General features: G+C 45.9%; 1 protein-coding gene across 2 annotated transcripts; it reads left to right on the top strand.

The window, feature by feature from the left end:
- Positions 1 to 1,202: 1,202 nt before the first annotated feature.
- Positions 1,203 to 9,986, top strand: CNPY3 (canopy FGF signaling regulator 3). 2 transcript variants are annotated; one of them, XM_074310876.1, is made up of 6 exons: positions 1,203 to 1,583; positions 5,982 to 6,105; positions 6,537 to 6,633; positions 7,468 to 7,590; positions 8,176 to 8,293; positions 9,207 to 9,986. In XM_074310876.1, the coding sequence occupies exons 1-6, from the start codon at positions 1,418 to 1,420 to the stop codon at positions 9,422 to 9,424; spliced, it is 846 nt and encodes a 281-aa protein (XP_074166977.1). In that variant the 5' UTR covers positions 1,203 to 1,417; the 3' UTR covers positions 9,425 to 9,986. The 2 variants fall into 2 exon arrangements, with proteins under 2 accessions (XP_074166977.1, XP_074166978.1); XM_074310877.1 differs by having other exon boundaries at positions 1,271 to 1,575.
- Positions 9,987 to 12,398: the final 2,412 nt, after the last annotated feature.

Below are 12,398 nucleotides of genomic sequence, written 5' to 3'. Positions count from 1 at the left end.
CATGTTTGTCTCCTTTTTTCTATCCATTTAGCTGCCACCCTCCTTAAGATACCAGCTCCCCTTGGAGGAAGTGCAGCGGCCTCCTCCACAAACAGCTGCCAATAAGGTTCCCCCAAAGCCACCCCTGGAATTGAAAGGCCTCCACCTGTGGCCAGCCCCTTTCCAGCTGCCTTGTTTTCCGTTCTGCTTCTTCACACTCCGCGTGGCCCATTCCGCCGCCTCTGTACTGTTCCTCCTGTGCACTTCTCCATCCTTAACCCGCCGCTGTTACCTAGTGCCTAGAATAGTCTCCCTCCTCAGCTCCTTCTCTTTCAGGACTCACTGGAAGCGTGATTCTCTGCATGATAACAGAAGATATCCGTGATAATAATTATGATAAATCCCGCCCTCTTCACCTTTCCCAATTCCCCTCAACTCCAGCGCTTTCTTCGGCTTCTTTTACCATAATTGTTTGTATATTATCTCTCTCATTAGACTGAGCTCCTGGAGAGCAGGAGCTTTCTTTTGCCTTCCTTTGTGCCGCCAGCATTTAGCACGTAGTGTGACACTAGGAAATTTGCCGTATTTACTGACTTGTACACGAGGACTTAGCCGATGCCCAGTCCTCCTGGGACAGCTACCTTACATCTGTGTATCACACACAGATTTACCTAGCATGTTTTCTTCCCTTCCCCCCCACAAAATGTACGCGTATACACACGCTCTTGCATCCATTTTCTATCTACTCCACATATGTATGTATAGATATACACGTGTGTGGTGTATAGATACACGGATGTTCACACACACACTTAAAGCAGTCGCGTTCACACGTGCGCACGTGTGTAACTACAAGTACGTGTGTGCCCAGGAACACGTGTGGTTCCCCAGAATGTAAGCTCCTTGAAGGCAGGGGCTGATTGTAGTCCCGGCAACCTCTCGTAGTGCTTGGCACACAGGAGGCGTTAAATAAATGCCAGCTTGTTATTTACAGCGCAAACAGAACGCTTTTCAATCCTTTAAGTACCACACAAACGTCAGCTCTTAATGCTATTCCCACCTTCTCACCCCTCCCTGGGGACCCGCTTCTCCTCCTCCCCCTCCCCTCAGATAGAGAAGACGCCATTGGTCACAGCAGCCACCTTAGGCCCTCTGATTGGTCGGAGCGGGCACCAGCCCTCCCTTCCCCATTCGTCAGTCGATGAACTCCCGTCGAAGGCCCATTGGCTGTTTCGCACTCGGGCGCTCATTGGTTACGGGAGCGAGCTGGAGGTAACTGCACGGGAGGTGAGGGCTACTGGGCGAAGAAGGAGGGAAGGAAGAAGAGTGAGGGGCTCGCCGTTGCCGTGGTGACGCCCAGGCACGTGTGCAGTCCCGGAAGTGGCTCCAGGAAGCGGCCGCACGGTGGGGGGGGAGGAAGTGCCGGCCCGGCCCGGCCATGGAGCGGCCGCTGCCGCCGCCGCTGCCGCCTGCGCCCCGGTCCCGACCCCACCGCCTTCTCCTCCTGCTGCTGCTGCTGCTGCTCCTGCTCCTGCTCTCCCCCTCGGAGTTGAGTGCCTCGGCTGAGGAGACCGATTGGGTCCGACTGCCCAGCAAGTGCGAGGGTGAGGGGGGTGGGGTCGGGATGGATGGGGGGGAAGGAGTGCGAGGAGGACGAAGCGGAACTTGATGTAGAAGCGGGGGCGGGGCCTGAAGGGAAAGGGCGGGTCCTCTTGTTGGGGGGCGGGGCTTGGAGGAGGGGCGGGGCTTGGGCTTAGGGCTAGGGGCTCCACTAGGAAGCAAAGAGAGGACTGAGAAAGATAGGAGAGGGGGCTCGTGTGGAAAAATGAGGTCTATGCCTGCACTTAAGAGGGTCTTCATTAGTGATAGTTGCATTGAATGGTAGGGATAAAATAAATTGAGAAGGGGGAGTAAGTAGTGTCTTAGACCTAGAGTCAGGAAGGCCCGAGTTCATATCGCACCCCCGACATTCAGGAGTTGTGTGATTCCGGGCAACTCATTTAAACCTTTGCCTCAGTTTCCTTTTTAGGAAAATGGGATAATAATAGAACCTACCTCGTAGAGTTGTGAGAATCAAATCTATGTTATCTATATATCTATAAAGCTAAAGCCTTAAAGCAGCGTACAAATGTTAGCAGTGTATGTGAGGATGGGAAAGAAAGGTGTAGTGAAGGGCAGAGTTTAAAAGAGTATGTAGTTGTTTTTAAAAAAAACGTTCCAGAGAAGGTAGGGAAAAAAAGGGATGGCAGTGGGTAGAGCACTGGTCAAAAAGACCTGAGTTCAGGTCATACCTCAGATACTTACTAGCTCTGTGATCTTAGGCAAGTTACCTAATTGTCTGCTAATTTCTTCAACTATAAAATAGAGATAATAATAGCACCTCCCTTTTAAGGTTTCATATGAGAATCACGTGTAAGGACCACATGAGACAGTAGTTAGTAAAGCTCTTGGCACATAGTAATTGCTATGTAAGTGTCAGCTCATCATTATTACTAATAATGATGAAATTAATAATAATCATGAAAGAAGAGTGAGAAAGTTTGAATTTCTAAAAGGTTTTTGACTGTTTACTTTTGCATCATTTTGGTGAACACTTCTTTCAGGAAGTCATCCTGGATTTCTGGAGATATGGTCCTTATACTACTAATTACTGGCCCAGGGACCCTTGGCCTCGTTTTCCTCACAAATAAAATGAAGGAATCATCTGGATCATCCCTTTCTGTTCTAATTTGACTTATTTTATAGCATATTTTGTCTTTGAGCACAGTTATCTATGTACATGTTAGATTGTAAACACTTTGAGGGAATATTTTCATCTTTGTTTTCCAGTACTGAGGACTCCTTGTGCATAGTAAGCATTTAATGAAATTTGATGAATTGAAATGAGAACTGCTTTTTCACTGTTTAGACATTTCTTAAGTATGAGGACTCCCTTGCTAGAGTCCAGGGAAATACTATTAATGAGAGAGTATCCCAGCCCTCAAAAATCTTATAATCTTGTAGGCCAGGCTTTCACTTGTTTCCTCTCCATCCTAGCTCAGAATATCTCATTTCACCAGCTTTTGTTCTCCCCTCTTTCTTCCCACTTGCTCTCCAGGTCGAGGATCTCTCCATCTGGCCTGCCTCCCTTGGCAGAGGGCTCTTTGTGGTTTCATTTTTCTTCCCACTCTTTTTCGTTATCTTAAAACTAAGGGGCCTCAAGGACAGTTTCATTTTTTTTCTCTGTACTCTCACTTTAGTTCATGTTCTTAGAATGAGGTCAGAGTTTTCTCCTAACGGGGAGAATTTTAGAGCTAAAAGTGATTTTATAAGAAAACTAGATCAGGATCGAGAAGACTTAGGATTGTGTGATAATGTCCCGAGAAGCTAATCAGTTCACTTCTCTGAGCCTCAATTTCTTCATCTATAAAATGGAGAAAAGATTAACCCTGCTTACTCATCAGATTAGTGTAAGAGTCAGATAAGACAGTGCATGTGAAAGTATTTTATAAAGTTTTAGCTTTACAAATATAAGATAAATTTAAAGTTCACCTAATGTTTATTGTTCAGTGGATACAAAGATAGATATGACACAGATACTCTTTTTAAAAAGTTTAAAATTGAATTGGGACAATAAGTTTACGGATAAGGATGATACAGAGCAAGTAAGAGAAGTATACAGAGTTTAAGCAAAGACACTTGAGGAGGAAAAAGTGATTTTAAATAAAATTGAGGTTCGGATGACCTAAGTGGAAATAGGGAAGAGGAAGAGTCCTCTCAGGCATGGGGCATAGTATGTCAGAAAAGACAAACTAAAGGTGTTATAACAAAATAAGAATATAGTAAAACTTTGGGTAATTCATTTCTATTGAAGTTTGATACCACTGGTGTAAGCAGAGGCAGGGAGGTAAGCAGCAGCATGATGGGAATTAAGGAGGAAGATAACCCAGTTTGGCTGGAATATAGACAATACAACGAGAGAAGGGTAGTATAAGGTTGGAAAGGGAGGTTGGAACCTAATGGAGGGCCTAGAATACTAAAATGGGAGTGTATGCTTGTTTTTGATAGATGGCATTGGTTGTTACCCTCCTCATTTTATAGGTGATTCAACAAAGATGGTTAGAGCTCCACACTGATTTGGCAAATTCCAGCCCTCAGGCTTTTCTTTACTATGCTATTATTAATAATAATTTTATATTCTTATATAAGTGTTTATTGTGCCTGGCCCACAGAGCTGGGCTTCTGGCCCATTAGCCTGAGAGAGAGACAGGCCTCAGCACATGTGAACGTTGTACAGATGCCCAGGAAAGGGGATGGGTGGGTGGATGGCCAGGAGTTTCTGGGTTCCATGCTACAGCTTCCCCAGTTCTGGTTCTGGGTGGGATCCCCAGAGGGGCTTGTTAGGTAGTGAAGTTTGGAGGAGTTGAGGAGATGGCTTATGGTTGGATGGGTGGTAGAATAGGAGGGTATTCCAAACCCCCAGGCCTTGCAATTCACACAGAGGGCGTGGGAGAAGGGGGCAGAGAAGCCAGAAAGATGATGTGCTTTCCTGGAGTGAAGGGATTGAATTGAGGAATGTAGGAAAAAAGACAGCAGATGGCATGAAATGGAGAACTAGGGAGGTGAGCTGTAATTTAAATTCATACTCTCAAAGAACTAGCTTATTTGATGAAATTATTCAAGAGTCATTTCTTTATGTCCCTGGATAGAGTCTCAAGGCAATTAGTTAATTCATATGTTAGAAAATACCATCATATGATTTTCCAGGACATGTTACTTGTCACTGGTAAATTGCCATCAATATTTTAATTGTAATGAAGCTTAGGCTCAAGGCCATATTGTATTAAAAGGGGCACGAGGACCTGCTTAGCCCTTAAGCAGATATTAAGTCATTTTGTCCTCCTTTCAACAATATTTATTGCTTATTGAATATCTATTGTATAATGGTCACAGTAAAAAAGATAGAAAGAAATAGAAAATAAAGACCTTAATCTTGAGGTGCTTATACTCTGGAGGGGAGGAAGAGACATGAGAATGTAGCCCAAGATATTTTAAAAATACCACACAAGGAAGGCCAAATGAAGAAATTTATTTTGAGTACTTAAGTGTTGAAGGGACCCTGTAATCAGAAAATCAACTAGCATTTATTAAATTCCCACCATATGGCAGGGACTTGTTAAGCATTGGAGATGCAGAAAAAAGAGGAGGGAAAAAAATGGCAAAACCTCCAAATTCCATTCAAATGGAAAAAGCAACATGTTCATGTATACTAGGTAACCTAATGGGAAAGGAGCAGCAAGAAGGCAGGAGTTTCCTGCAGAAGAAAAAGTCAGGGGTCCCAAGAGAAGGGGGTGAGGATGGTAATGCTTCTGGCTCAGGAACATGCACAGCAAAGTGTCAGGGCATAAAAATGAGAAAGAAAATGTCTTATATGAGAAACAGAAAGAAGCTGGTATGACTGTTATAGAATGCGTGAAATAATGTATGATAAAGGCAGGAAAGGGCATAGATGGTAAAGAGCTTTAAAACAGGAGTTTATTGAAAAGGGGAGCAATTTGGTCAGATCTATGCTTTAGGAAAATCACTTTGATAATTGACATAACAGCAAGATAAGAATCAACTAGGTTCATTTCACTCAAAGAAAGGGTTTCCTAGAGGTACTGAAGATACTGAATGTGGATTGAGTAGCATGGGGAAGAAAGGTGTTCTAGGCTGGTGGGGGGGGTGGTATTTTCATCAAAAGAGGTCTGGAACAGACAAATCATGTGGGAGACTAGCAATAAATTTGACTGGAGCAAGAAAATGACAAGAAATAGGCACTGAAGGGAACTTGGAATATGGGTGGCAAGATGTGGATGTGATGTATTTCATCTGAGCATCTAGAACCAGCTCCTATTGATTGGTCAGAGAACCCCACTTGTTTCCAGGATTGATAGGTAGGAAGAGTCTCAGGTTTGCCTTAGCTGGAGAGTGCCCTGAAGTGTCATCCATTCACCTATCTGTGTTTTGCCTCTTTCTCCTAGTGTGCAAGTATGTAGCCGTGGAACTGAAGTCAGCTTTTGAGGAGACTGGCAAGACCAAGGAAGTGATTGATACAGGCTATGGCATCCTAGACCAGAAAGCCTCCAGAGTCAAATATACCAAATCGTAAGTGAGCAGTGGGTACATTAGTCTGCCTTAGTCCATTCGTGGAGATGATGGGGACTGTCTGCCCCCTTCTCATCTCCCAGGAGAAAACAGTGACTCACAAGGCCATGTGATGGAATGGAAAGAACATTGATTTAGAAATCCAGACAGTTGAGTTTTAGTCCTGGTTCTGTTACTAATCATTGTTAAATCTTGAGCAAGTGATTTCTTTTCTGTGGGCCTCAGTTTCCTTATTTATAAAAGAATAGTGTTTGACTAAATGGTCTCTCTAAGGCACTTTCTGGCTATGGCATCCTATGTATGATTCTATGATCCCCCCTCCTGCCCCCCACAGGCAGGAAAAACTTGTCCACATTCCTGTGGTAGCAACAGCAGGAACCAACTGGAAATGGGTGGGGAGATCAGTATCCTTTATGTTGGCATTTCTTCAGGGATCTTCGGTTAATTGAAGTAACTGAGACCATCTGCAAGAGACTTCTGGACTATAGCTTGCATAAGGAAAGGAGTGGCAGCAACCGGTTTGCTAAGGTTGGTATCATCCCCTTCATTCATTCCCTCTGTGAGAGAGAGAGAGAGAGAGAGAGTGAGTGTGTGTGTGTGTGTGTGTGTGTGTGTGTGTGTGTGTGTGTGTGTGTGTGTGTGTGTGTGTGTGTGTGTATAGCCATGTGAGTGTATGTCCTTATGTGGTTCCTATGGGTGTAATTTGAAGTGCAAACCTTCGAAGGTCTTATTTCCCGAGGCTGGCTCCTATTGCACTTTATCATTTTATATTGGTACTCTGTTTAACTCCTTCAACCCCACCATTCAAATATAAGGTTTGTATTCTTCTTATCAACTGACAGTAGAAGTATTCTGAAAGGCCTGAAAGATTGCTGAAGTCCCAGTGGCAGAAGTGGTTAGAGCTACCCATTTGTGGTGGGAGCTCTAATGCCAGCTTCCAGACTTTTAGTGCTCTTCAGAATTGGAGAACTAGGTCTCAAGTGAAGTCCTGAGTAAATATCAGCAAAAGGTTGGAAAGTAGGAAAAGTGAGTGAGGAACTTGGGTTGAGGCTAGAGAGCAAAGATAAAAGTAAGAAGTCATGACTGTTGAGTAGCAGCCTAGAAAGAAGGCCAAAATCAAGACCAGCAATAATAGCAAGAGGGAGAAGAAGCCAAAGTAAGATGTGAAAGGCCCGATTGGCAGTGTGACTGAAGGTTTCCTATTCAGGTGTGGGCTGGATTAGATGGTTGTGGAGATCCCACTAACTCTGAGATGCTGTGATTTTGCGGTCCCTGCAGCTCAATATAAAAATGTCTATCACTAGTACCTTCAGGCGTTGAGAAGGGCAGGTGGGCAGATACTCTTATGTTTCTTCTTCTTAGGGCATGTCTGAGACTTTTGAAACACTCCACAATCTAGTTCACAAGGGGGTGAAGGTAGTGATGGACATTCCCTATGAACTATGGAATGAGACTTCGGCTGAGGTAGCTGACCTCAAGAAGCAGGTATGTGCCTATGGAATTCCCCCACCTGTTCTTAGTGTCATTCCATTCTCCTCTTTACATTTTCATAGAGGATTTTGTTTGGATTTCTCCTTTTCCCATTTCACTACCTACTTAGTTGTGCATGATTCCTCTACTCCCTTCAACTTATCTCCCCAAAAATCTAGCACAGTGCACTGTACAAAGAACTAAATTAGTGTTTGTGGAATCAGCAAGATAGCACAGCACAGATAGTGCCTGGGAGATGAATTAGGTCTGTGTCATGGGGGAAAGATAGGATATGAGTTCCCAAATTCCAAGGCCCCTTCTCGCCACTTGTACCATTTTAGTCTTTTTTCAGCAAGGACAGCTCAGGAAAGGGGGTCCATGTTGATCAGAAGCACAAGCTGCCACCAGAGAATCCAAGTGGAGTTGGCAATGATAATGGTTTGTCAGTATCCCTTCCTGGGGCTCTCAGATAAGCCTTTATAAATATGATATAAAATTCTTTATAAAATGAAGAAACTGGACTAGCTGATTTCTGAAGACTCTTGCAGCTGTGACATTCTACATTCTGTGTATCTGTGCCTCTGTTGGGTTCTGCTTTAGTGTGATGTGCTGGTGGAGGAATTCGAAGAAGTGATTGAGGACTGGTATCGGAACCATCAGGAAGAGGACCTAACCTCCTTTCTCTGCGCTAATCATGTGCTAAAGGGGAAAGACACAAGTGAGTCTGAGGTTGGGGGCAGGGCAGTGGGGGCTCAGGTCACATACCCCTGCTGGAATGCCTGGAAACACTGGGAAAATGGGGGTGGGATGGGGATCTCAGAGGACAGAGATTTTGTCCTTGGAGAGCCTGGGTTATTTGGGGAGGCTGCAGCTCCACACAGCTTTCAAAAAGATTCAGAATATTTACAAAATGGATACCAGATGAGTTTAGTGTGGGCCAGGCAAAGCATGTATATCTAGGCCATTAGGTCATAGGCGTCAGAGGCAGAGGTCCCTGGTGAAACCATCAGAGCTCCCCCCCAGACCTGGTCACAGCTGTCTCCCCAGGGCTCTAACCCCCCTCAGGAGCATGTGACACTCACACACTATCCTGCCCCAACCCATTTTATTGCATAATGTTCAGAGTAAAAAAATTTGTTTTTTTACTCAGTGTCCTAACCCCTCTTTTTTGTGTCTCTCACTGGTTTTCCTCCCATCCTTTTACCCCGTATGTGTTGTGTTCCACATATTAATCCATCACCTCCCAGGCACGAGTCAGTAGTACCATGAAGATCATGCTTTGAAATAACACTCTTGAATTATGCTTGATCAGCTTTATCACAAGTGTTATTTTCCCTGTTTCATATATAAAGAATCAGGTTTAGAGACATTAAAGAAATTGACCAGAGTCGCACAGCTAATGAATAGGCCAGGATTGGAACCTTCTCTTGTGACTACAAATGCCTGCTTACTTAATGAATATCGGGCTTTTCCTTGTATCCCTATTTCCTCTCCCTTTCCTTAGCATCCTCTCCCAAACCTTATTACAATAGTCTCAGGCCAGTGGTTGATGCCCAGTAGGTGCTTAGCAGATGAATATTTCTAGTTGTTGCTGGTTGAGCATTGTATTCCTTCCCCTCTCCCTTCAACAGGTTGCCTGACTGAGCAATGGATCAGCAAGAAGGGAGATACAGCAGCCTTGGGAGGGAAGAAAGCCAAGAAAAAGGGAGGCAAAAGCAAGGTGTCCAATAAGAAGAACAGCAAGCAGAGGAAAGACCCAAGAAATCTAGATGAGGATCCTCATCCTGAGGAGGATGAGGGTGTCCAGAAAGCCACCCCTCTCACACACAGCCCCACCGATGAACTGTAGAATCCAACTGAGCACCCCATCTACTGTCCCAGGGGTGCAGAAGGAAGCCCTTGGCTGAGGGAGACTGTGTTCTCTTGTGCCTCTGGCAGACAAGGATGGACTCCCCAGCTCTGGGGGTTCACTGCACCCCCCCTGCTGTGCCCTTGTCCCACTGAGGATTACAGAGCCTGCCCTTCCTTTTCCTTTCCTGGCAGCTGCTTCTCCCCTGGGCTTGGAAGAAGAGCTGTGTGGCGGCCCCAGAGCTAAAAACTGCATTGTAAACCTTTGAGGGATGAGTCTGAGCATTGCCGAGCCCTCAGGGAGGACTCTATCCCTCATTGTCCCATGGGTGCACCCCCACCTTCTTCCATTGGGAGTGGTTCAGCAACACCACTCCCCCGGTTTCAGAAACATCTCTCTCCTGGCCCCAGTCCTACCAGGAAGGCCTTCCTCACCCAGTCCTGGTTTTGGCCGTTTTCTCCAGGGCCCTAGCCCCCTTGCAGCCATGTGACACCCAGCCTCTACTCCTCCCAATCCCATTTTACTGCACAATGTGCAGAGTAAAAAATATTTGGCCTTTTTACTTGGTGTCCTAAAACCCTTTTTTGTGCCTTTTACCTGGCTTTTCTCTCATTCTTCTATCCAGAATTCATGGGAATTGGCATAAGGATGGTGTAAAGGGCAATGAATCCTTTTTGGTCCTTGATTTCCCATTTATTCTGGGGAACTCTTGCAAGCTGATCTGGAAGAGCAGTAGCAAAGAGAGAATCCTGATGGGGAGATTATGCATGGAGGGAGTGGGGAGGGGAAGGAAAGGTGGAGAATGCTGGGAGGAAGTACAGGGGAGGAGAGGGCTGGTAGTAGGATGGAGGTTGTCCTTCACATCAGCCCGTACCCTCATATATTGGACCTTGAAAAGAGACTGCAAGGATGGTTTTTAAACACCCTATTCTAGAGTAACAGTCAAAATGACAGCTATCCTTGTTCCCACTTGATTTCCTGGAGTCCTTTCTTTTTTTGTTCTAGAATTTGAGTCTTCCTTTGTTCCCTTTTCCCCTTTCTGCCTAGTCACCTCCATTGGGCACCTTTCAGCAAGCTGTTCACCCCTGTCCTGTCCCATCCCTCCTCCCTCCTTTGTGATTCCAGGTTTTGTGTAATGTATTTACTATTTTCCCTTTTCAGGGCTGCCCCCTGTCATTGAACTTTGTCCCCAGTTTTTTCCTTTTGAATGTACCACGTAGGACTTCCTCTCTTCCCCCTCCCCCTACCCCAGCCAATACTTGCTCATTTCATGATATCCTCTGAAGTTAGGGGGAGGGTAATTAGCCTTTTTTGTCCCTCCCTGCTAATACTAAAGGCAACCTGGGGCAGCCGGGCCCAGAGCTTCCAACACGTGGCACTAATGATGCAGGGTACAGTTTGATTTCTTCTCCCACACCTCCCTATTGAAAAGGAAGAAGACATCCTGCTGGACTCCCCCTACGGCTACTCCCTTAAGTTTAGTGTTGAAAATGACCCTGTTTTCTCCTGTTATCACCCAGCCTAAGTCCAGGCCTACTGGCCAATTAATGGACCAGGAGTGGGTTTGTGAACTTCTAAGTCCCACAGTCCTTCCCCACTCTCCCCTCTGTGGAGGAGTTAAGGCAGGCTTGTCCTTGAGAAATGCAAACTTTTTATCTTCTCTGGCTGACAACCCTCTTGCCATGGATTGAAGAAAAAGCAGAGACTGACTCTTAGAGATTACTTCTGTCAAGGGCCTGTCCTTACCCTCCTTACATCCTATGTTAGGTGGGACCCAACTGGCTCAATTTCCCCATGGGAGTGGAATTTCCCTCTTTTGGACTTCAATGCCCAGGACTGACATTTGGATCAGAATTGGGAGTGGAGTAGAGAGAAGATACCCACACAGTATAAGCGGGGTCACATCTTTGCTTCTCAACCCGTTTCCTTGCCAATATCCAACACTTTTCCTCTCAAAAGTTTCACTGAACAGAACTATCCAACAGAGAGAGTTCACCTCTTCGCCCAGGACTTATCTCATCGATTTCTTAGGCAGAGGTTTGGCCTCTTTCTGGGGTGGCAACTAGGTTGTCCAATTGTATGTCGCTAAGACTTCTGCTCCAGGCTGACCCTGAGCCTCTCTCTCCATAGCTAGCCTATCACTAGAGTTCTTTTGGGTGTTTGAGCAGGCAGGAGCCCTTCCTCCTCTCCCTTGTGTTTAACATGCTCTGACCCCTGCCCTGCCTCCCTTCCACATCCTGGGATCTTGGGAGGACCTGGGTACATGGGTGTACCCCCCTTGCCCACTAAGCATTGAGTATCCCCCCCTATCTGTAACACCCAGTTTTATATCCCACTCTCACCAGATATAAAAAAAAGTTGAAGCCAGTTCTCTAAGTTCAGTGTTCCAAAGATGATAATATGCTGGTTTCATGACAAACCCTCCTCAAACCCAGCTCACCCTATGGGCCCCGCTGTCTTGGGCCAGCTCCCCAGTACCCTGGAGAAGGCAGAAGCTAGGAGCTATCTATGCTAGACATAGAAGGGATTGGTATAATTACTTTTTATAATAACTACATCCAAATATGGGGGGGTGGAAGAGTTGTGAGATAGGATGTTGTGATCTAACTATTCATCAGTCCGTTCCCTCTCTCCTAACCCCTTGTCTGCCTTCCTCGGGCCTGGTGCCCAAGTGGACACTCAGGAAAGGATTAAGGTTATCCCTGACAGTCTCCCTGAGCCTTTGGGGTTACTTGTTTGCCCTTTCTCCTCCCACCCTTGGTTCTCAGAAGCTCAGGATTCCTCTTCCCCCTGGATGCCAGGGATGGGGATGGAGGGGAGGTTTCCCACATGACACGCTCCTCTAGCTAAGGGTTAGGGAGGTGGGGTAGAAGAAGGCCATTCACAGAGCCTGGGAGGTCAGGAACTGCTGGTTCCTGGCTCTGGGAGAAGAGCAGGCAGGGGCGTGTCCTGGATCTCACCTGCCATTGGACAG

Source organism: Sminthopsis crassicaudata, chromosome 4 (assembly GCF_048593235.1).
Source record: "Sminthopsis crassicaudata isolate SCR6 chromosome 4, ASM4859323v1, whole genome shotgun sequence".
NCBI lineage: Eukaryota > Metazoa > Chordata > Mammalia > Dasyuromorphia > Dasyuridae > Sminthopsis > Sminthopsis crassicaudata.
This window is presented reverse-complemented; position numbering and strand designations above follow the sequence as displayed.

Coding starts and splice junctions, on each gene's coding strand:
- CNPY3 (XM_074310876.1), top strand. CDS start 1,418: ATGGAGCGGCCGCTGCCGCCGCCGCTGCCGCCTGCGCCCCGGTCCCGA. Junction 1,584..5,981: donor ACTGCCCAGCAAGTGCGAGG/GTGAGGGGGGTG, acceptor TCTTTCTCCTAG/TGTGCAAGTATGTAGCCGTG. Junction 7,591..8,175: donor TAGCTGACCTCAAGAAGCAG/GTATGTGCCTAT, acceptor GTTCTGCTTTAG/TGTGATGTGCTGGTGGAGGA.